General features: G+C 48.6%; 1 protein-coding gene across 1 annotated transcript; it reads right to left on the bottom strand.

Annotated features, from left to right (window-relative positions):
* Window positions 1-22,284: 22,284 nt before the first annotated feature.
* On the bottom strand, window positions 22,285-23,696 carry LOC123073662 (acyl transferase 15). The gene has a single exon (XM_044496724.1). It carries the CDS (start codon window positions 23,667-23,669, stop codon window positions 22,395-22,397), a length of 1,275 nt encoding a protein of 424 aa, XP_044352659.1. The 5' UTR covers window positions 23,670-23,696; the 3' UTR covers window positions 22,285-22,394.
* Between the last annotated feature and the right edge of the window lie 1,962 nt (window positions 23,697-25,658).

The raw sequence follows: 25,658 nt of genomic DNA on the forward strand, positions 1-25,658 counted from the left end.
TATACGAATTAGCAGTTTTTGATCCCTCTTAGTTAGTCTTCAGGATGGAGTGGAAGAAGGGCATAGACTCTCGAATGGGGAAAAAGATACCTTCAAAATAATTGACCGAGAAGTTGTAGCTAGAGGATAGGCATAGAGGAAGAGGGAAAAATCAAAATGAAATAAATAACGAATAAAGCCAAAAAATAAGTCGAAGATAGAAGAGCCTAGATTTCAAATGAAGAAATGGAAACTCAAAAAAGAAACGCGCTACCAAGCTGCACTACATCCCTTTTCCAAATTAAATTGGTGTACAATGCCATTGTACACAATTCCTGTCTCCTTTTGCAAATCATAATTTTCTTATTGTTTCTCTATCTATATATAGAACCCTCGTGTCATTTCTTATTTTTGGTCTCGTACGGAGTACTATATGATTTCACCGTTTGTTTCATCAGACACAATCTGGGACGGAAGGATTCGAACCTCCGAGTAACGAGACCAAAACCCGCTGCCTCCAATGAACATTCTCCATATTGTGCCTTGAAGAGGACTCAAACCTCCACGCTCTTTAGCACAAGATTTTGATCTCGCGTGTCTACCATTTCACCATCAAGGCGTCTTGAAAGTTTGTAACAATTAGAAAATTCCAAAAACGAAACCCTTTACTTTGAAAAACAAAGGGCAATGAATCAGTACATCATTGATGATGCGCGTTGCCGCGACCGTTAATTTTAACGTTGTATTGCCGAAAGTAATGCAAGTATATGAAAAGAGAAGCCTTGTTACTTTGTAGTCAAATTGGCATGAAGTAATATCTACATAATTGTTATGACTTTTTGAAGTAATACGATTTCATATAAGAATTAGACAGTTATTTTTGGAACGTTATGTTTCTATGGTGGTGAGCTACTATAGGAGAGTTTATACAATTACTATGTCGATATGTTTCTATGATTGGACAAATGAGCTTTTGATATGCACAAGGCCTGCGCATCAAGAAATGTAATAAGAAAAACCCTAATGAAAATGACCAGGAAAGAAAACAGGAGTGATGTTATTTATGCTCTTTCACTGTGAGATAACAAAGCAACAATATCAATGCTTGTAAATAGTTTTTAAATCCTATCGTTGCAATACAATATAGACGCTCTACAATCTAACAACTATACTTTGGAAACGAAGCACAACTACTCTTTCACGAGAAGCACAATTGTCTTCTCGAAAAGGAAAAAGAGGCACAATCGTTCTTTCATGAGAAGCAAATTTGTGCTTCCCGAAAATGGAAAAGCATAACTTGTGGATCCAGTAGAGGCACAATTGCGCTTCCCAAAAATAGAAAAGCACAGCCATGCTTCTGAAAAAAGTAAAAAGCACAACTATGCTTCTGGATTTTTACTGACTTTGTTTTTTTTTGGTTTCTTTTTCTGTTTTCTCAGCTTTTGTTTTATGGCTTTCGTTTTTTGTTTCCGGCTTTTCCTATTTTTTCGTGAAAAAAATCATTGAAACATATTAACATGGAATCTAGTTTTGAAGATCTCGACGCGGGTAATCCGACAGTAAAAATGGTTCATGATTTGTACACACAGTTCAATAGATAAACCATTTTGAAAAAACTAATCAACAAAAAAAAGAAAAAACTAACAGATTACGATGGCACGGATCAAACAAGGTGGGAGTAACCTTTGCAAGGGGTACACCTTGATTTTGCACTTGCCCCATTGAGCTCAACGTGAGTCTGCCCCTGCATGGGAACTTTGGTGTGGTATCATCGGTCAAAAGTGGAGTATAGTCTCTTTTAAACCTTGAAGTTGTAGATCTCGTCTGAAATAAACCCTCACCTTCAAATCCCTGAAGTTTGTACCTTGTACTCACTTATCCTGGTCAATCTCAACCCTGATTCTGTTTGGCACACCGGGAAAAGATGCATCCCGCCCGGGATTAAAGTCTACCTCTCACTCTCCTAAAAGAAGTCTACCTCTCACTTACATGCCTACCCCACATGTCAGATCCATCCTCCAGGCCCCAACCCGTCCTCTCTCTCCTGAAATCAGCGCAGGCGCCTGGACGGCACCAACACGGCGGAACAGCGATGCGCGCCTCGGGGGTCATCGATGTATAGGGCGTGCAGTGCCCGCACGCGCCCCGGGCGCCGCGGCAGGCGTTCACTATCAGCACTGTCATGGGCATTGTGGTGCTGGAGCCGAACGAGTGTCCCGTAAAGACGACCTTGCAGTCGCACCCTCGCTGGTGCAGCAGGTCCCACAGCGTCGTCCTCGCCGTTCGGGGCCTCAACCTCACTGTGCATGAGCGGCCGCAGTCCGTGGCGCGGTGCCGTTGGCGGCCAAGAGGCGGGAAGCTATAGACGCAGAGCACCACAGACGCGCTCAGCCCATCCTGAGCGGCCACACGCTGGTCCCCGTTGTTGAAATATATTGCCCACCTCCCTCCATCAGTTCGGACTTTTGGATGAGTTGGATGGAGCATAAATTCAATATGGTATCAGAGCCAAGAGGTCTTGAGTTCAAGACCCTGCCAATGCAGTACTATAAAAACGATTTTGCGGCCTACATTGAACCCACGTCTAAGGACTAAAATAGTCTAGACGTGAGGGGAAGTGTTAGAATTAGAGATAAATATCAATTGTAATATCAACAAACTCCTTATTCTCTATCTCTCCCATATCTATCCTCTTTCCTAGCGATATCATGTAACGACTGAATCCTAGTGATCGGTCCAATCTTGTACGCCATAACAGAGGTTGTTTCTGCCTCATATCACTATAAACCAACGCGGCTCCTCATCGAGGAGTAGGAACGCTTCCCATCTAACATGGTATATAGAGCCATCCTCTTCCCATCGATCTAGCCAGAAGGCTTCTTCCTCGATTAGCCTCGCTATTGTAGGAGATATGCCCTAGAGGCAATAATAAATGATATTATTTATCTCCAAGTTCATAATTATGTTTATATTCCATGCTATAACTGCAATGATTCTCGAGTCTGCATTATCCACGAGGCTCGGAGGAAGACTCATATGCACGTGCGGAATAATAAACGGTAAGAAGTATTCCTAGTCTGGCCTCTAAGACTAGCTCAAGTGTTGCATGATGATTCTGTTTTCCTGGTCATGGGCATGTCTATGCCAGCAACTTTGAGGGCACAATGTTAAGAGAACATTTGTGTTGAATCGACCCGGATTGATGTTATGCTATGAGATTCATTCGTCACAAGTTTATTGGTACATAACACAGAGATGGTTAACGTTTGCATGATTCCTTAGACCATGAGAGTATCGAGTTTCTTCATGCTTGCTTCATGAACTTTGGGGTTTGTTAAACGTCATCCGTAAATGGGTGGCTATTACGGCGGCTTACGGGTTCATGGAAAAGTGTGTCAAGTAACTTGATAGCTCAAGATTGGGATTTGCTCCTCCGACGATGGAGAGATATCTCTGGGCCCTCTCGGTGTTACGGTATCCATCATCGTCTGGCCAGACACTTTGTGATTTGATCATGGGGATGCCGGAACATGATAACGAGAAAAGAGAACAATACCGGTAACGAGGTAACTAGCATAGTGGACAAGTTGTTGATCCACAGGAATGCCAACATGTCTCACCTCGGGTATTTGTAACATATCGCGAAGCAACAGGAATAGCACACGGCAACTGGAGGTTCACTCGAATATTTATCCGTGTGGGTATAGGGGTCAATATGGGTGTCCACGGCTCCGATGTTGATCATTGATCGGAAGGGGTTCCGGGTCATGTCTATACTTCACCGAACCTATAGGGTCACACGCTTAAGGGTCATCTATCTGCTGAATACTAGACAGGGAGTCTGAGAGAAAATCACCGAAAAAGTTTCGGACACCGAAAAGTTTCGGACAGCGGAATCGTACCGCAGAGAGAGGTCATCGAATAAGTTTTGATGATACCGAAAAGTTGTTTCGGGATACACCATTAAGTCAAATTGGTTTCGGCACATGCCTGATAATTCTTGGAGGATGCCAGAATCATTCTGGAAGCTTTTTGGAATTTTCTGAGATAAAAACCGGAAATGTTCCGGAGCTGCCGGAGCCACTTCAGATGCGTTTCGCAGATGAAAATCACTAAAACCGGAATTGTTTCGGAACGCGTTGAGAATCATTTTAGTGGGTACTGGAAATGTTCTTAGCCCACATAAATATTTTCAGTTCGATCAGACGCTGAAAAATGTCGTCGTGAATAGTGAAAATCAGCTTTATGGTTACTTTATGGAAAGCCACCTTTTGGGGCTTTGCTCCAAAAGATCTTGGGGATGACATGGATGGATAGGAGCCATTTTTTGGGCCCCTCATGGGGGTGTGGCCGGCCACATGGGGTATCCCCCCTTGGGGACCCTCTTGTTCCTTGGTTTCACTCCTAGGTCCTTGTGGAAGGACTTCATTCATGTGCATTTTGGGTTTTTTGTGAAACTACCCTACCCCCTTGGGATTTCCTATAAATAGAGGTGGAGGGGCAGCCCTCCACACTCATCCCTTGCTCTCATACACATGCCATGCATTATCTGGCTTCTTCTCTCCCTCCCACGAAAAGAGTTTCGTAGAGCCGTAAGGCTGTCTAGGTTCCGGCAGGAACTAGTTCTGGACGGCGAAGCCCTGCCGGATAGATGACACCATATGTGTGCAACTCTGTAGAGAGATCGTAGTTTCGGTCTTAGTTCGTGAGTGCCTCCCGAAGGGCTGTCCGTGTGACCGTCCGAGTTTCAAAGGTCCTCCCGAAGGGCTGTCCGAGTGACCGTTCGAGTTTCGAAGGTCCTCCCGAAGGGCTGTCCGCGACACCGTCCGGGGGGCTGTTCGACCGCCTCCCGGAGGGCTGTCTGAGGAGCAGATGAGGGTATACATCCTCGCGGTTGGGAGGTTGTAAATCCTAGCTGCGGGGATCTGCACCGCCGATCGTCATCGACTCTACTTCCCGCTGCGCTACGAGTCGGTAACGAAAAAGATCAAACCATGTATGCAGTCTCCATAGTGGTCCTGGGCTGGTGCGTAGGTCGGAAAATTTTTGTTTTCTGCTGCGTTCCCCTACAGCTATGTCGTCCTCATCCACCGTCGCCCTCAACCTTGGAGCTCTACCATCCGAGAAGCTCACCAAGACCAACGTCAGCCTATGGAAGGCACAGGTCATGCCGGTCCTGTGAGGAGCACAGGTCACCGGCCTCCTGGGCGGATCAGATGCTGCGCCACCGAAGACGGTGCAGCAGCAACAGGCAGACAAAACCATCACAATGGAATCCAATCCTCTGTATGTACAGTGGATATCAAAGGACTAGCAAGTCCTTAGTCATCTCCTGAATTCTCTGTCAATGGAGATACTCGCCCAAGTTGCGAGTAAGGAGACAACTTTTGATATCTGGACTACCATCACCACCTTGTTTTCCTGACAGTCCCAATCCCGCATCACCAATCTGCGGATTGCCATCACCAACACGAAGAAAGGAGCCATGTCCAGCAACGCCTATATCTCCAGGATGAAGAACCTGGGAGACGAGCTCGCAGCGGCAGGTCGCCCTGTCTCAGATCCAGAGATGGTGGATTATGTTCTTGCCGGCCTCGACAGAGATTATGATCCTGTTGTGGCAGCCATTGGTGCAGTTAAAAACTAGATCACAGTTGATGATTTGTTCGCTCAGATCGCAGCGTTTGACCAGCGAGTGGAGATGCTCGGCGATGGTCCTGACGGGGGATTCAAGTCCTCTGCGAACATGGTCTACAGGGGGCGCGGGCGCGGCTACAGCAGAGGTCGCGGGCGCAGCAACAACAGGGGTCGCGGCCGAGGCGGGCGCCCCTCCCCGAATCCATCTAGTGGCAACGGCGGCGGCGGAGATGGCCGCGGTCGCCCACAGCAACAACGACAGCAGCAAACTCGTGATTATCCAGAATGTCAAATCTGTTACAAGCATCATCAAGGAGGTGCTGGTGATTGTTGGCATCGGTATGATGAAGATGAACACGAGGAGAAGAGTGCCAACATGGTCACCGACTCCTATGGCGTTGACACGAACTGGTATGCGGATACCAGTGCTACACATCACATCACCGGCGAACTGGACAAGCTGACGTTCAAGGACAAGGGCCATGGACATGATCAAGTGCACACCGCAAGCGGTTCTGGTATGATAGTTGCTCACATTGGTCATTCAATTGTTAAAACCCCTAAAAAAACTTGCACCTAAACAAAGTTCTTCATGTACCTTAAGCTTCACAGAATCTTCTCTCCGTTCATCGATTTACTTTAGGTAATCGTGACCTTATTGAATTTTACCCTTATTTCTTTTTGGTAAAGGACTTGGACATGAGGAGAATCCTGCTTAGGGGCAAGTGCGTGGGAGGTCTCTACCCACTCATATCTTCATCATTGTTGCCGTGGACTTGACACGGCAGATGTCCTAGCGTAAGGACTTAGTCGTGGAGCCATCGCAACTAGGTTAGATTAAAGGGGTTAATCGGGACAAAGGACACAGAGAGTTTATACTGGTTCGGCACCTCGCGGTGGAGGTAAAGGCTTACTCCAGTTTGGGATTGTATTGCTTGGGTTTCGATTACCAGGGAGCGAATACGTTTGACCTAGTTCTCGATCTCTTCTTTCTTGCCCTTAACTCGCCGCCGGGTCACCCCTTTATATAAATAGGTTGATGCCCGACGGCTTACATAGTCCCGGCCGGCTCATACACTATGTGTCCGGCTCGGTGACTAGCTATGCTTTCCTTACAATACAAGTTATACTTTATGGCGGTTCATCCTCTTGGGCCTCAAGTCGCCACTGGGTCTTGGGCCGTCAATAGGCGCCATCCATAATCTGCCATCTTCAATGTATAAGCCATCAGTGGTATGACCCGGCCCCTCCTGGGCGGGTCATACCCAATAGTTATATCCCCAACAATCGTCATCATTTAATAAACAAGTGTTTGTCGCTATCAACCCTTCATCTTCAAAGTGGCATAGCAGATTAGGTCACCCTTCATTAGTCATTGTTAAATTTGTTCTTAGTAAAAATAAACTCCCCTACTCTCATGAGATAAGTGAGTCAGTTTGTGATCCGTGTCAACAGGCTAAAAGCCATCAACTTCCATACCATGTATCTACTAGCATGTCTACTGCACCCTTACAACTTGTTTTCTCAAATGTTTGGGGGCCAGCTCCTACTTCAGTTGGTAGATACTCATACTATGTACGCTTTATCGATGATTATAGCAAGTTTACGTGGATCTACCTTCTTAAGAAACGGTCTGAAGTGTTTCAAGTTTTCACAAACTTTAAAAATCTTTTTGAAAGAAAACTGGACACTAAGATCATTGCCATGCAAACCGACTGGGGAGGTGAATACAGGAAATTGAATTCCTTCTTTCAACAACTTGGTATCTCTCATCATGTCGCATGTCCACATGCACACCAGCAGAAAGGAAACATCGTCGCGTTGTCGAAGTAGGCCTAGCTCTCCTCGCAAATGCATCTATGCCATTAAAATTCTGGGATGAAGCATTCTTAACTGCCACATATCTCATTAACTTGCTCCCGAGCAAAGTCATCAAATTCAAAACACCCATCACACACCTTTTTGATACTGTTCCAGATTACAAATCTGTTCGAGTATTTGGTTGTGCATGCTGGCCCAACCTAAGACCATTCAATACACGCAAACTTGCGTTTCGTTCAAAAAGGTGTGTTTTTCTAGGTTACATCCCTATTCACAAGGGAGTCAAGTGCCTAGATGCCACCTCTGGTAGGGTCTACATCTCGCATGATGTTATCTTCGACGAATCTGTTATTCTGTTTCAGTCTCTCCATCCAAACGCTCGCGCCCTTCTTAGAAAAGAAATTATTCTTCTTCCTCCCAACCTTCGAAATTTTGTCCATGGAGAAAACGGAATTGAAAATGATCAAAATTTGGCACACAATGGTCCAATATTGCATGTGTTAGAAGAAGAAGAGGCAGGCGCGGAGCACGAGGCGGATCTGGAGCAGCCTGCAACTCCAGCACGTCAGGCTCCCATGGGATCCGCACGGAGATCCTCTCCGGATCAAGCGCCCAGCCAACCGTGAAGTGCCGCGTCACCCGGCAGCACGCGGACCCCACGCCCCACGCGCGGGCGACTGCTCCCGGTCGCCCCACAGCCCATGCGCGTGGGTGTGACAGCGATGCCGCCCACAGGATCGTCTGCGGCAGAATTTTCGATGGCCACTGGTCCCTACAGTGCAGATGGAGATACACAGCAGACCACATATTTTGGATCCGGATCAAGTGCGCAAAGTGGATCCGGTAGCTTCCCTGGATCCTCTGTGGCGCCCTCTCCTACGCCATCTCCTGTGCAGCAAGATTTACCTCTTGTTCAACCTCAACTAGTGGCAGCTCCACGTGTCACAACTCATCTACAAAAAGTTATAAGAAACCCAAAAGTCCGAACTGATGGAGGGAGGTGGGAAATATATTTCAACATTTCCCCTCATGTCTAGACTATTTTAGTCCTTAGACGTGGGTTCGATGTAGGCCACAGAATTGTTTTTATAATACTACGTTGGCAGGGTCTTGAACTCAAGACCTCTTAGCTCTGATACCATATTGAATTTATGCTCCAGCCAACTCATCCAAAAGTCCAAACTGATGGTACTATACCGTATAGAATGTTGTGTGTTGCAGGAGAGCCAACAAGGTTAGAAGATGCACTTGGAGATTCGAGACAGGAAAAGGCAATGGATGAAGAGTACTCTGTGCTCATGAGAAACAAGACCTGGCATCTTGTGCCTGAGAAGAGAGGTAAAAATATCATTGATTGTAAATGGGTGTACAAAATAAAATAAAAGGCAAACGGCTCAATTGACAGGTATAAAGCACGTCTAGTTGCAAAAGGATTTAAACAACGGTATGGTTTGGATTATGAGGACACATTTAGTCCTGTTGTTAAAGCTGCAACTATTAGGCTTGTGCTAGCTATTGATGTTTCTAGGGGATGGAGCTTGAGGCAGCTAGATGTTCAGAACGCGTTTTTGCATGGTGTTTTGGAAGAGGAGGTTTACATCAGACAACCACCTGGGTATGCAGATAAGAAAACACCTCATTATGTGTGCAAGCTTGATAAGGCTCTTTATGGCCTAAAACAGGCACCACGAGCATGGTATTCAAGGTTGAGCTCTCAGTTGAGGTGCCTTGGTTTTGTTGCATCTAAAGCTGACACATCGCTCTTTATTTATAACAAAGCAAACACAATCATATTTTTTTTTGATATACGTTGATGACATTACAGTTGCAAGTTCTTCACAAAGTGCTACTAATGCTCTCTTGCATGATTTGAGTTCAGAGTTTGCCTTGGAAGATCTTGGTGATCTACACTTCTTCCTAGGCATTGAAGTTAAGAAGATTTCAGATGGCATAATGTTGAACCAGGAGAAGCATGCTACTGAGCTTCTAGCCCGTATGAGAATGAAGGACTGTAAGCCTTCACCTACACCATTGTCCTCTTCAGAAAAACTTTTAGATTTTGAAGGAGAGCCACTTAAGGAAGAAGAGAGCACAAGATATAGAAGTGTTGTGGGAGCTTTACAGTACTTGACGCTGACAAGACCAGTCATATCATTTGCTGTTAACAAGGTTTGTCAGTATCTACATGCACCTACTACTGCACATTGGACATCTGTTAAAAGAATTATACGATATATAAAACACACTATAAGTCTAGGACTTCAATTCAGATGTTCTAGCTCTACTCTAGTTAGTGCCTTTTCTGATGCAGACTGGGCATGATGGAGTGATGGCAGGAGGTCGACTGGAGGATTTGCAATATTCTTTGGTTCTAATATTATTTCTTGGAGTGCTAGGAAACATGCTACAGTGTCAAGATCAAGTACTGAGGCTGAATACAAGTCATTGGCAAATGCAACTGCTGAGATTATTTGGGTGGAATCACTTCTAAATGAGTTGGGTGTTAAGCACCGCCAAAGGTCATGTTTATGGTGTGATAATTTGGGAGCCACCTATCTCTCTGCCAATCCTGTTTTTCATGGCAGAACTAAACACATTGAAATTGACTTTCATTTTGTGCGAGGAAGAGTTGCAGAGAAGAAGCTAGACATCAGGTTCATACCATCCAAGGATCAGGTGGCAGATGGTTTCACCAAGGCTTTATCAGTCAGACCATTTGAAGAATTCAAGAAGAATCTTAATGTAGGATAGTTGAGATTAAGGGAGGGTGTTAGAATTAGAGATAAATATCAGTGTAATCTCAACAAACTCCTTATTCTCTATCTCTCCCGTATTTATCCTCTTTCCTAACGATCTCATGTAACGATTGAATCCTAGCGATCGGTCCCATCTTGTACGCCACGGCAGAGGTTGTTTCTGCCTCATATCAATATAAACCAACGCGGCTCCTCATCGAGGAGTAGGAACGCTTCCCATCTAACAGATCGGTCCAATCTTGTACGCCACGGCGGAGGTTGTTTCTGCCTCATATCAATATGAACCAACGCGGCTCCTCATCGAGGAGTAGGAACGCTTCCCATCTAACATGGTATTAGAGCCAAGAGATGTTAAGTTCAAGACCCTGCCAACTGATACGTCTCCAACGTATCTATAATTTTTTATTGTTCCATGCTATTATATTATCCATCTAGGATGTTTTATATGCATTTATATGCTATTTTATATGATTTTTGGGACTAACCTATTAACCTAGAGCCCAGTGCCAGTTTCTGTTTTTTCCTTGTTTTTGAGTATCGCAAAAAAGGAAAACCAAACGGAGTCCAATTGACCTGAAATTTGACGGAGATTATTTTTGGACCAGAAGAAGCCCACGAAGTACCGGAGGTGGGCCAGAAGAGTTCCGAGGCCACCATGAGGGTGGGGGTGCCCTACCCCCCTGGGCGCGCCCCCTGCCTCGTGGCCGCCTCGGGGACCCCCTGACTTGTTCCCAACGCCAAAACCTCTTATATATACCCAAACTTCCAGAACATAACCTAGATCGGGAGTTCCGCCGCCTCAAGCCTCTGTAGCCACAAAAAACCAACCGGGACCCTGTTCCGGCACCCTGCCGGAGGGGGGATCCCTCACCGGTGGCCATCTTCATCATCCCGGCGCTCTCCATGACGAGGAGGGAGTACTTCACCCTCGGGGCTAAGGGTATGTACCAGTAGCTATGTGTTTGATCTCTCTCTCTCTCGTGTTCTTGATTCGACACGATCTTGATGTATCGCGAGCTTTGCTATTATAGTTGGATCTTATGATGTTTCTCCCCCTCTACTCTCTTGTAATGGATTGAGTTTTCCCTTTGAAGTTATCTTATCGGATTGAGTCTTTAAGGATTTGAGAACACTTGATGTATGTCTTGCATGTGCTTATCTGTGGTGACAATGGGATATTCACGTGATCTACTTGATGTATGTTTTGGTGATCAACTTGCGGGTTCCGTGACCTCGTGAACTTATGCATTGGGGTTGGCACACGTTTTCGTCTTGACTCTCCGGTAGAAACTTTGGGGCACTCTTTAAAGTTCTTTGTGTTGGTTGAATAGATGAATCTGAGATTGTGTGATGCATATCGTATAATCATACCCACGGATACTTGAGGTGACATTGGAGTATCTAGGTGACATTAGGGTTTTGGTTGATTTGTGTCATAAGGTGTTATTCTAGTATGAACTCTATGATAGATCGAACGGAAAGAATAGCTTCGTGTTATTTTACTACGGACTCTTGAATAGATCGATCAGAAAGGATAACTTTGAGGTGGTTTCGTACCCTACCATAATCTCTTCGTTTGTTCTCAGCTATTAGTGACTTTGGAGTGACTCTTTGTTGGATGTTGAGGGCTAGTTATATGATCCAGTTATGTTATTATTGTTGAGAGAACTTGCACTAGTGAAAGTATGAACCCTAGGCCTTGTTTCAACGCATTGCAATATCGTTTTCGCTCACTTTTATCATTAGTTACCTTGCTGTTTTTATATTTTCAGATTACAAAAACCTATATCTACCATCCATATTGCACTTGTATCACCATCTCTTCGCCGAACTAGTGCACCTATACAATTTACCATTGTATTGGGTGTGTTGGGGACACAAGAGACTCTTTGTTATTTAGTTGCAGGGTTGTTTGAGAGAGACCATCTTCATCCTACACCTCCCACGGATTGATAAACCTTAGGTCATCCACTTGAGGAAAATTTGCTACTGTCCTACAAACCTCTGCACTTGGAGGCCCAACAACGTCTACAAGAAGAAGGTTGTGTAGTAGACATCACCAACGCAGTATTATAAAAATGATTCTGCGGCCTACATCGAACCCACGTATAACGAATAAAATAGTCTGGACGTGAGGGGAAGTGTTGAAATATATTGCCCACCTCCCTCCATCAGTTCAGACTTTTGGATGAGTTGGTTGGAGCATAAATTCAATACCCGTGATGTGCCCGCAACAAGCGTGGCAGGTGATGGTGGCTTCGCCGGAGTGCCTCACTGAGAAATAACACATACGAATTCTTGTGTGTTGCGTTGTGCACAGATTCGAGCATATCAATCAGGCCAAGATCGAATAAGTTGCTTTGCTTATCAAATATATGAGCGTTTGGTGCTAGATTGCTTAGCTACTACTTATCCAGGCACATCAAAGCAACTCCAACGGGGTGACCCAATCGGACGCGTGCTTTGTGCGCTTTTCGTCCATCTGGGTCGGCCAGGCGGATGTGCGCATCCGTATTTTCAAATGGGCCGGCTTGACCGCCCAACGGGAGGCTGACCCAAATGTGACGGCGTGAAAAAAAACAGCTCACACAAAATAAACATAATTTAACATAGATGGTCGGTCAACTGCTACCTCTTGAGCACTGCGTTGGTTTTCCCTTGAAGAGGAAAGGGTGATGCAGCAAAGTAGCGTAAGTATTTCCCTCAGTTTTTGAGAACCAAGGTATCAATCCAGTAGGAGGCTACGCGCGAGTCCCTCGCACCTACACAAAACAAATAAATCCTCGCAACCAACGCGATAAGGGGTTGTCAATCCCTACACGGTCACTTACGAGAGTGAGATCTGATAGATATGATAAGATAATATTTTTGGTATTTTTGTGATAAAGATGCAAAGTAAAATAAAAGCAAAGTAAAAAGCAACGGAAATAACTAAGTGTTGGAAGATTAATATGATGAAGATAGACCCGGGGGCCATAGGTTTCACTAGTGGCTTCTCTCAAGAGCATAAGTATTTTACGGTGGGTGAACAAATTACTGTTGAGCAATTGACAGAATTGAGCATAGTTATGAGAATATCTAGGTATGATCATGTATATAGGCATCACGTCTGAGACAAGTAGACCGACTCCTGCCTGCATCTACTACTATTACTCCACACATCGACCGCTATCTAGCATGCATCTAGAGTATTAAGTTCATAAGAACAGAGTAACGCCTTAAGCAAGATGACATGATGTAGAGGGATAAACTCATGCAATATGATATAAACCCTATCTTGTTATCCTCGATGGCAACAATACAATACGTGCCTTGCTGCCCCTACTGTCACTGGGAAAGGACACCGCAAGATTGAACCCAAAGCTAAGCACTTCTCCCATTGCAAGAAAGATCAATCTAGTAGGCCAAACCAAACTGATAATTCGAAGGGACTTGCAAAGATAACCAATCATACATAAAAGAATTCAGAAGATTCAAATATTGTTCATAGATAAACTTGATCATAAGCCCACAATTCATCAGTCTCAACAAACACACCGCAAAAGAAGATTACATCGAATAGATCTCCACGAGAGAGGGGGAGAACATTGTATTGAGATCCAAAAAGATAGAAGAAGCCATCTAGCTAATAACTATGGACCCGAAGGTCTGAGGTAAACTACTCACACTTCATCGGAGAGGCTATGGTGTTGATGTAGAAGCCCTCCGTGATCGATGCCCCCTCCGGCGGAGCTCCGGAACAGGCCCCAAGATGGGATCTCGTGGGTACAGAAGGTTGCGGCGGTGGAATTAGGTTTTTGGCTCCGTATCTGATTGTTTGGGGGTACGTAGGTATATATAGGAGGAAGGAGTACGTCGGTGGAGCAACGTGGGGCCCACGAGGGTGGAGGGCGCGCCTGGGGGGTAGGCGCGCCCCCCTACCTCGTGGCTTCCTGGAAGCTTCCTTGGCGTAGGGTCCAAGTCTCCTGGATCATGTTTGTTCCAAAAATCACGTTCCCGAAGGTTTCATTCCGTTTGGACTCCGTTTGATATTCTTTTTATGCGAACCTCTGAAATAGGCAAAAAACAGCAATTCTGGGCTGGGCCTCCGGTTAATAGGTTAGTCCCAAAAATAATATAAAAGTGAATAATAAAGCCCAATAATGTCCAAAACAGAAGATAATATAGCATGGAGCAATCAAAAATTATAGATACGTTGGAGACGTATCATCAACCTCCGGCCAAAGTCCACTTAAACCTAATTAAACATTAATTAAAACATTAAAAAAAGTCTGCGCCGCCCCGCACGCTGCCCTAGACGTCGTCGGCCCTGCCCTTGCCCTTGATGTCGATGCCGTCGTCGCCATCGCCGTCGGTGAGGTCGATGAAGACGGGAGCAGGGCCAGCCCACTCGAACGCCGCCTGGTAGGCTGCCAGGGCAGCCTCCTCCGGCGTCTGCTGGGGCGGCGACATTGTGACTAGCCGCGCGCGCTCCACCTCCTCCTCCTCCTCGAGCTGGAGCGCCTCCGCGTCGCGTTGGAGCATCGCCTCGTAGCGCATCTGCCGCTCGCCGTCGGCCTGCTCCTGGCGGAGCCAGTGCGCCTTCCAGCGCTCAAGGTGGGCCACCTCCTGCGCTGGTGTCGCGGCGAAGTGGACATGAGGCGTGCTCACCCACTCGCGGTACTGGCCCGTCCACGTGTAGGACTCCTCCGGCAAAGTGGGTGGAGGCGGGGAGCGCTTCCTTGTCGGCTCTGGCTCCGGCTTCGGCTTGGGCTCGACGGGCGGTGGCGGCACGAAGAGCGGGGTGTGGACGGAGTCCCTCGCCGCCGATAGGGCAAGGGCTTGCTCCAGCCCATCCAAGTGCGCATCCTTCTCGAGGCGGCTAGCCTCCAGCGCGTGCTGTAGGGCCTCCATGTCCTCCGGCTCTACTTGCGGGGGCAGCGGTGGGAAAGGCGGCGGGACGGCGTTGACGCCTACACGTTGTTGCTCCTCGTGTTCAAGGGCGAACCAAGCCTCCCAGTTGGGAGAGTCGGCGGTGTACTCAGGCATTCGTTGCTGCCCCAGCGTGAGCTGCGTGTGGCGCCTGTGCACCTCCTCGTCGTGCGCCCGCTGGCTCCGCGGAACCGCCGGCTCCGGGATCCGCTGCGGATCCAGGTTTCAGTGGTGCGGCAGCGTGACGTCAGGGTAGGGCAGTGGCTGCCTGTACTCCCAGTGCCACCGCGCTTGGTGCACCGGGATGTGCAGGTACCGGCGACCTGGGCGGAAATGCGCCGGCAACGGAGGAGGAAGGGGGGGAGGAGTACGGGACGACGAGGCGCCGGGGTGCCCTTGCCCTTGCCCTTGCAGCTGCTGCTGCCACCGAAGCGACCGGGATGTTCAGGTACCGACGACCTGGGCGGAAATGCTAGGGTTTGTTGTTGCCGGCGAGGAAGCAAAGGGAGTGGTGGGCGGCCAGATGTGGAAGGAAGTGGATGAGGTCGGGCCCCGCCGCACGCGTGCTTATGAAAGGACGCTTCCACTGGTTGACTAGTGGGCCCGTTGTCGGTGGTCGTCATAAATAAGACGACGGGTGGTAGTTGGCTGGCTTACAGGTGGGGCCGCGGCGGACACAGAGGAGACGCGCGGCGCGTCCGTGACGCATTTCAGGCGCAATTTTGGGCCGAAAATGGGTCGGCGCGGATGCCAAGCGGACGAGATTTGCGTTTGGGTCGGCGCATTGGGCCTCCACTTTTGTCAGCGCCGACCCAAACGGACGCAGGCGGACGAAATGGGTCGCCCCACTGGAGTTGCTCTCACGCAGCCGAAGCAATTGAGCTATTCGTGGTGGCACCGGACGTAGGTTGCCGCGGCGTCCAGGGCGGCAAACCGGTCCTAAACTCCGCGTGCCCGCGTTCGAGTTGGAGCTTGTCCTCCCCATTACCTACTACGGCAGGCCGCGAGGTTGTCCTATACGCGCTCCTCGCGGATGGCCTCGTCTCAACCGCGGCGGCTCAAGAGGCAGATGCACCACAGCATGACCTGCAGCTAGCCCATCACGATGCTCGAAGACAGAGCTGCTGCGGTTTCTCGGGAGAGAGATACGGCATGTTTGGTTGCCTGTTGTGAATAGTTCCTGCATTGCATACACTTCTCAACCCAGTCTGGTTGAGCAAAAACAGGCCCTAATACGCCATCTGTAAGTTGTTTGGTTGCCTGCATCTAGTGTCCCTGCATTAGGTAATACACAAGTGCACTTTGTTTAGTCGCCTGCATTGGCCCAAGCGGCACATGAACACGGTGTTTGGTTGCATACGGCGTACATGTTGTGCTTACCTTGTACCCTAGTTGTGAGCTTACCCACAATGATCACACCTAGCACACCAACGCCACAACAAAGCAATGACGATGAACTAGACGAAGATGATGAAGTTTTTCAGCTTCAGCCCAAACTGACGATCCACCTTGACACCTCCAACCTTGCCACTGTCAACACTGTTGCCTCCGTGCTTTCGCACCCAGTCGGAGTAAGCTTGTTTTGCTGCCTGCCTAGTCTTGAACCCTCTATGGCTGCTGTTGCTATACGATGCCACTTGTGCACTGGCTTCTTCCCATGAACTGTAAACCCCTGGAGCCTTACCGATGAACACGACATGCCACTTGCCCTAGCAATGCACAAGAGCAAGAGTTCAAGCAGCAAATCAATGGAGCAGACAAGTAGCAAGCAAAGTAGCACACAAACAATAATGGAGCAGAAGAGAAGAAGTAAAGCATGCATGATCATACGGCATAGCAAGTTCTACCTAGCACTACCTTGGTGTTAACCTACCACCACATCCAAAAGAGGGTGTCGTCCTACCACCGCAAGTTCACCATCAGCGTCAGGGGTTAGTATATACCACCTCACCAAAATATACGGACCATCAAATTCTTTTTCACCCCTAGCTACACAAAATGTATGTCATCGTCGTCGTCGTCGTCGCCACCGCCAACGCCATCGCCGTCGGGGATCATGCACGCTCACAGGCAACACTACTCTAGTAGTAGTGCTTGCCCAGCCAGCTCCTGAGCCACATCACCCTGTGAGCGTCTGCCATGGCAATGAACCCAACACCCTGGGCCTTGTTGTCAAGCAGGTGGCTGAGAGCTGCCATGAGAGCCTCGTCGCTGAAGCCACCATGGGTCATGACAGCGCCATACAGGTCAGGGTGGATGTCGAGGGGCTTGCACTCCCTGATGGTTGTTGCCACCTCCTTCACCGCCTCAGTCATGCTGCAAAAGACATTGATCTCCTCCTCCATCAGGCCTCCTCTCTTCCTCTTCCTATCATGGACGGGGCAAAGGGCTTGTCGAAGGGCTTGTCAGGGCCATCAAAGACCTCGACGTTCGGGGTCGCAGGGAAGTATGGCATGGGAGAACCAAGAGGCTCCCCCGAGCCCATGGCGTGCTTCCCAGTTGCCAGCCCGAAGAAGAAGATGTGTTGCATCTGGCTGTAGTTCTGTATGGGTGTGTTGAGGAACTTAGCGTCCCTTGGGTGGTCCTAAGAATGAAACACAAGTGTTGTTAGTTGCGATTAGGAGTAGGAAATGGTGGACAGTATGAAAAGGAAGAGGGTTGTGAGCTAACCGCGACATGGCCGGCGTAGTGTTCTCATCCCATGAGGCGCCGCTAAGGTCTCTCAGCTTGGACACTTGGATCCATCGACCTCTCCACTTCCTCAGGTGGTTGTACACCTGGGTGGCAGGCACCTCCTGCCCACAGAACTCGAACACCTTCTTCGCAACGGTCCTAACTCCACTAGAAATGAGCTCACACATCTTGTTCAACACGAACGTGGGCATGAACGGCTGCCACTTCATGTTGTTCGACCTACCATCCTTCTTTGCCTTTGCTGTTGCTATCTTGAGTGCAGCGGCAGCAGCAGCAGCAGAAGGAGTTGGCTCAACGAGCACTACTGGCACATAGAGGGAATCAGACGCGAACACCTCTGAATCAGGTGCCATCTCGGACATAGGCTGCGAGTCCTTGACAAAATATGGAGCAAACTGGCTGTCGGACAGGACAAGGGCCTGACTAAGATCTTGCGTCTGCGTGGTCATGTCCTACAATCATAGCACGCATTGACAATAAGCATAGCACACAACATACCGGACAATCCATGAAAGCAGGAGCATACATCTACAACAAGCACATGCTTCATCACTATCATACTAAGCACATATGGTTCATCGCTATCATACTAAGCATAACAGACAATCTATGAGCACGAACATACATCTACAACAAACAACATGCTACAAATGAACCACCAATAGCTACAAATCACAGATCTAAGCACGAATCAACACAAGAACAAGGTTGAACTTCAAACTCTACTACTAATCTAGCCTACCACATGCGGGAGGCCCTCCGAGATTGGATTCTCCTCCTCTTTTTCTCTCAGTTTTTCTCTCTGTTTCGATACTGTTTTCTGGTTGAACACCGTTTCCTAAATATCCGAAGTTTCTTAACTTCAATCGGGATGAAATTTTAACACTATTTTTTCACAAAATTAGCTTCCTTGCCGCCAAAGGAGGGCTCCATCCGACTTACGGATCCCCCACAGTCCCTCATGGCACGGCCATGGGATATCCGTGCGGCCTGCCCTTGTGGGGCCCATGGGCCTCGTCTTGCATTGATTCTTGCGCCAAAAAACCTGATATCCCAATAAAAATTTCACAAAAAAAATTAGGGCGCTCTAGCTCTGTGAATTTTTCACCTAAAACCCCCAAAACACTATAAACAGGAACTAACCTTTGGACTGGGTTAATAGGTTAGTACAAATAAAAATAATATAAATTGTTGTCAAAAATATGTAAAAGTGGTATGATCGGCGTCCACGGTGTGCCCAGCAGGCGCACGCGTATGTGCACAGGTAGGAGGAGTAGGCGTTAGTAGCGCCTCCGACTTCGCCTTCATGGCACTAATCGTCTTGTCCTCTGCAATCTCCTCACATTTCCCTCTCCAATGGTTTTATGCGTCGGGCCATTGTGGTGAGCGTTCAGTACGGGTATTGGGCGCAGTGGGGTGTGGGGGTTGCGGGAGTGTGAGGCGAGGTGTGGGGTGCGGGAACGGGGGGCGAGGTGTGGGGCTTGCGGGTCATGCGCGCCTTCCTAGTGTCCGACATCATCGTCTCGTGAACGGACTAGCCACGACGCACCATGGCCATCTGTAGCGCAGCCTCGTGGGACCTAGACATTGTGAGCACGAGCAGCATGGCGACCGTCAATAGTCTAGATAGTCGTGCGGTGGCATGGGATACGGAGAGAGAGAGAGAGATGAGGAGGAGGAAAAAAAGAAGGGGGGAAGATGTGAGGCTAACACATGGGTCCCTCATCCTCCTCAGCATATTGTCCACATTGGCAGGCCAACTCATCCCAACAACTGGGATCCACTGTCTTCATGATCTCAAACGGTCATTAGTGCTTTCTGTTACTAATTATTAGCCTCGAAAATGGTGATGCGTTGTGAGTTGTCTCAAAATTGATACCAATCGGATATCGCAGTCTCATATGTGGTGGTTTTCAGCAATTACCTCTCATTGGACTGACTCTTGATTGGACTGAACCTCTCGATCAAGAGGGTTTAAAAAAGATCGATGGATCAAAACGGTACCCCTAGGCCACCTGTTCTGGTGACTCGGGGGCGCAACCATAACCCTGTCACCGCCTCCCCTCATCTCACCCCTTCCCTCGCCGCTGCCTAAGGCACCCACCAGCAAAGCTCGAACAGCCGGGGACGGCGGTTCGGCGTGGTCCTCGGTCAGCAGCTGTGTCCTCCTAGCTCTCATCCACAAGAGCATCGACTGTTGTATATGGGCGGCGCGCACGAGCAGAGTGGCAGGGGCTTCATTTTCCCATGGCGATGCACGTGATAGTGGAGTGTTGAGCGGTTTTCGGTGGTGCAGCGCCCGGGCGCCTCGATCTCGGAGGCGGCGGCAGGGCTTCCTGTTGAACTCGGCTCGGGCTGCGGAGGATGGCGGAAGCTGGTATTGTTCCTCCTTTATAAAAGCTTTGGTGAGCGGTGATGCAGGCCTCCTCGGTCCCTGTGTTCGGCTCGGTTCCTCCCAGTCGTGTGCTCGGTGGTGCTGGTTGGCTGGGTGACTTCTCTCAGAGCTCCGGCTGCCTAGAATACAATGGAGGTGGGTTGCAAATCCAGGTGAAAACCAAGCATTGAGCTTGTTAGTGTGTCGGCGGCAACGACGTCCGTAGATGTCGTATCCCTCCTTGGAGGTGTCGTCATCTATCTATCGCACATGCTGACCTCATGTCTTGTGACTCCGGGTGAAAACCTTAGATCGGGCCATGCCAGATTGGATGGCGGTGTTGCCCTCGACATCACTACCTCCCTCGAGGCGTCATTTGTGGAGTGCTTGATGACTTTTATCAAGGAGTGTCATGTTGTTGGGGGAGCTTGGATGGTGGTGTTTCCGGCGGAGGAATTGATTGGGCATGTGTTGGGTTGGACCGTTGGAGGTGGAGTGGCGTCATATATACCGCGTTGACGACAGCGGATCTTGACAACATGGTGCAGAGGAGTTGCGGCGACGGTTGCGACTTCATGAAGAGCGCTGGCGGTGGCACGGTATGGCGGCATGGCAGCGTCATCATCGGTAAGGCCTAGAAAGGCCAATGCATGGATCGCTCCTAAAACTGGGATGGTAGAAGATGGCAGTGGCGAATTCTGGAACGTGCGCCGGCAGGTTGATCAAGCGCAGCACACGCGTAGTTGGGTTTATCTTTTTTTTTTCTTTGTCTATAACTAATTATCTGTCACCGTCTCATCGATATTTTTAAAAAAAGGGTTGATCACACCCTCTACGTCATCATAATACACTTATATACACAACCATATCGTCCACCTCAAGGCTATTTTAGGTTATGTAATTAATCCATTCATGGGTTGTAGCTCCATCAAAAGATGAGTTCGTCGATAGTATAACACAATTTACCATAAACGTCCATGTCGACCAGCCACTATCCTTCGAACCGTACGTCCATTTGCCGGTCGTGGAAGATCAACGCCGGCCGGTGAAGGAGCGCCGACGCTGTGGACCGCCGGCCGATGAAGATGCGCCGCTTACCTGCTCGTCGGTGCCGATGCGCGTCAGCTGGAAAGTTTGAACGGAGGGGGAATGGTGGCGGGAGTTGGGGTGGTGAGGGAGGGGGCTAAATAGAGGTGGACTCGGCGGGAGGTGAGCCGCAATCCTCCCGCCGATTTTTGGCCGACGCGGGCGAGCTCGCGACATCTCCCTGGTCGCACGAGGAGAGATGCGCGTCGCCCTCCCCTACCTTGCCCGAGCCAGGCTCGCGAGCTACTGCCGATTCGGGCGTTTCCCCTGCACCTGGCCTGAACGTGCTTTAAGTTTCGTGCGATGCGGGCTGCACAGTAAACGCAGGCAAGCAAACGGGCCAAGTTCTTCCCGCGCGGGCCAGGCTGGGCCATATGTAGGCAACCAAACACGCCCATAGAGTGATTGGGGAAGAGAAGATGAATATGACATGTGGACCCGTGAAGCCAGTGACATTAGAGTGTGATCCCGTCCAGGATAGTTGGTTTCCTAGCGTCAAACTGGTCTAGACAGATTCAGGGTTGAGATTGACCGGGATCAATGAATACAGGGTACAAACTTCAGGGATTTGAAGGTAAGGGTTTGTTTGCTACCAATTCTACAACCTTATGGTTTAAAACAGACTTTACTCGTGAGAAGTGAGAGTAGCTCAAGGCGGAGTTTATATACATGTATGTGAGTGTCAATCGAGTTTAAGAAAAAAACTATCTCAAAACGGAGTGATTGTGTTTGGCCGTGGGTCGTGGTTTTGTTGGCGGAGGCATGTGCAGAGTCATCGCCTGGGGCGGCAACAACACGATGATGTGGAGGGTACGGCGGTGCGGTGGTTGCCGGCGGCGACGGCAGGTGTGGTCGATCGGGCGGGCTGGCGGTTGAGGTTGAACATACATAGTGGTCATTGGATCACCATCCAACGGCCCAAAATTTGATTGATGCAAAAGATTTTTTTTTCAGACGCCTGACCTGACTAATACGTGAATGTGCTCACATACTACAATAAATATTCTCTTCACTACAAACTCAAAGCTATGTTTTGTTTATTTATACTAATAAGTACTACTTGGATCCTCTAAAATGCAACTTCGAGTGTACATGCCCCAGAGCATGCAGCAGCTAGCTAGCTTTGCGCGGCGCGGTCAGGTGAACTTGGCCAGCTCGGTAAGGAAGGCGCCGCGGTGCTCCTCCTTGACGAAGCGCGACAGCATGTTTGCCCCGTCCTTGTCCCTGCACGGCAGGCACGCCACACAGGCCGGCACCGACCGCGGCCCCACGTGGCCCATCACCCTCGCCGGCGTCCCGCCGCCAAAGTCCGTCGCCTCGAAGCCCAGGTTCCGCCAGCTCGTCACGAACAGCGCATTGTACCCGAACAGCGTCTCCATGCCTGGCACGCCTTCTACTTCTTCTCCGGCCAAGGTGCCAGGTACCTGATCCTTGCCGCTCCTGATCAGCTTAACGAGGTCTTTCATGTCCCCTTGTGCCGCCTCACGGATCGTCGGTGGCGGGGCGACTACGTGCGTCGTGACGCAGTTGCTGTAGTAGCCGTCCCCGGCGCCGACGTGCCTGCGCGCGTTCGCCGCGAAGACGAGAGGCGCCGCGCTGTCCGGGTCGCCGTCGGGCATGATGGCGCGGGAGCGACACTGCCACAGGACAGCCGTGGCCGCCTCAAATACGGTGCACGGCGCGCCTAGCTCGTCGCCGATTTTCGCTTTGATGCGGCCGATGGTGCTCATCGGCACGGTGATGTCGAGGTAGGGGTAATCCTGGGGCTCCAGCTGGCCAAGCATGGCCTTCACTATAGAGGCGGCCAACGGCGGGAAGTCCGGCATGAACTGGTCGGCGCAGGTGACCGGGGAGACGGACGGCCGAGCCAGCCCGCGCGCGAGCTCGCCCACTGCCCGCAGGAGCAGCGCGATCCCCGTGCCGTCGGCGACGACGTGGTTCCACGTGACACCGAGGACGAACGCGCCGCAGGAGAACTCGGTCACCTGCATGAGCAGCAAGGGGTCGGTCACGCGGCACCTGGCCTCCGGGTAGTCGACGGCGAGGTCTTTAAGCAGCCCCGCGAACGGCGGGTCGAAGACCTTGACGTCCTCTAAGGCGCGGCTGGCCGTCGCGGCCACGAACTCCACGCCCTCGCCGGTGCATGCGATGTAGAGCTCGCTGCCGTTGTCTCCCACGACGACGCGGCCGGCGATGAGCCGGAAGTGGTCCAGAGCTCGAGACAGCGCCCTCTTTATGGTCTCGGCGGGCTCGTGGATGGCGCCGTCGAAGACGTGGAACGACGAGAACGCGGAGAAGGCGAGAGCCTTGTCGAAGGAGGAGACTTTGATGTGGTCGGGCGTCGTCGGCGTCGACTGCTCCGTCGACGGGCGGACCAGCAACGGCCTAGACTTGGTTACGATTACGCTCATTTTCCAATAGGAATCTCAAAACTAAGTGGCAACGACTCTAGGCATTTTTGGCTGGCTTATATGCAAGGTCGTGTCTACTTAACTTGTTGTCACTATCTTCAGTGACTGTATGGTTCCAATGTAAAAGCTGATGGTTTGTTATATGGGGTTGTCCAGTCCCGCTACGTGGGTGATTCCTGACCACTGTAAATATTATGGGTAAGTAATGAAAAGGCTATTTGTTGAGGAAAATGCCAACGGTGACCGACCACCATGGTGGACGATTTCAAAATACAAATTTTCACAAAGCGAAAATTTTAGATTTTTTTAACACACATACACATGTATATGACGTATACGCAAAATTTCATAACATTATATTTTCACACGTGGCGTACACAAAAAAAGATAAAATACGTATTTCTGAATGGGCCGGGATTTTATGTTATTGGGCCAGAATATTTTTTTTGTACAGCCTACAGCGTAACACATATATGTTTCCACGGATTTTTTTTTATTTCCTTGAAACTTTTAAATGTGCTTTCTTATTTTTTGAAAATACCATCCACTATGGTGGTCGAGTACCAAAGGTCCGCACTCTATTTGTTGTCACTATCTTAAACTCAGCTCTAGGCTTTTCGCTGTGACTATTATTCCTTGATCGAGCAAGAAATAAGAAAAATCCTGCGGTAGACAAATACTCAAAGGACTGAATTTCCTTTTCAGATCATTATTTTTTTTATTTTTTATTAATAAATGAGAACATAAATTAAAAGAACTCGACAAAGTAAAACAAATGCAAAAACATAAATTATTCGAAAGAAGAATGAATTAAGAACACTCATACTATAATGCAATTTTCGAAGAACAGTATGGTTTGCATAAAAGCTGATGTGCCTTTATTTGGGGTCGTTGTTCCATCATGCGTGATGTGGGCAGTTCAAGATCATTGTAAACATTTTGGCTAAGTACCATTGGCAAAGTTATGAAAAACAATTTGTTGTCACCCTCTTAAGCTCATCTCTAGGCTTTTCAGGTGTGACCATTGCTCAATCCATTGACAAATAAGGAAAATTCTGGTGCCTGCTTATAGTCAAGGGATTTATTTTCTTTTCTGATGGTCACCTTTTCTTTTTCTTAGAAAACATTCTTGTCGAAAAGGCAGCCCTTAAAAGTAATTAAGACTTTCCATCAAAAAAAATTGAAGACTGAAGAGATTATGTGGAAAGTTAGATACCCTAAAACTGCTACTTCATACACTTCCCTCTCTCCATTGACTATTAGCCATTTAGTGATACACTTATATATCCATTTTGTGTGGAAATTAGTATTGGTTAAACTGTTATTGTGAGCTAGCATGTAGTCTATCTCCAATGCACCTGTTTAACCCACTTTTCTCCATCTCCATCTCCACTACTATTAAACGAGTGAGTTGAGGCAGAAACATTGGATCTCGGTCACATATCCACATATTACTAATTAATTTTAATCACCTTCACAACACCTTAAGTAGGAATTATTGCACCTTAATTACGCCTTATAAGAAAACAAATCGTCACACTATATACCACGTAATTGAAAAAACACATTAGCCAAAAATCACGCGTCACGCCTCTCCCACCACCGTAGCTCCACGTGCAAAACTGCCTCCACTAACGTGAAAAAGAACTTCAAGTGCACCGTCTCCCCATTCTAACTTCGCCACCCACAAACCTGCGCTGGTGCCCCGCGCCTGCCCGGCTCTCTCCCATTGCATGTCGCTCCTCACTCGACCTCACGTACCATTCATCGACGGCCCTCTGCTCCTGTCGCACCCATCGACGCACTCCTAGCCACGATCGGACACACCATCTCTCATGTCTACGCCTGCCCGACTCACAACACCTGCTGCTCCGCCATATCCAAAAACAACAGAAAATAGTAACTGGCATTGAGCACTGGATTAAAAGATTAGTTCAGAAAAATAATAAAAAATAATTTTAAATTAATGCCAAAAGTATGCTAATTTAA

Source organism: Triticum aestivum, chromosome 3D (genome assembly GCF_018294505.1).
Source record: "Triticum aestivum cultivar Chinese Spring chromosome 3D, IWGSC CS RefSeq v2.1, whole genome shotgun sequence".
In the NCBI taxonomy this organism is placed as follows: Eukaryota; Viridiplantae; Streptophyta; class Magnoliopsida; order Poales; family Poaceae; genus Triticum; species Triticum aestivum.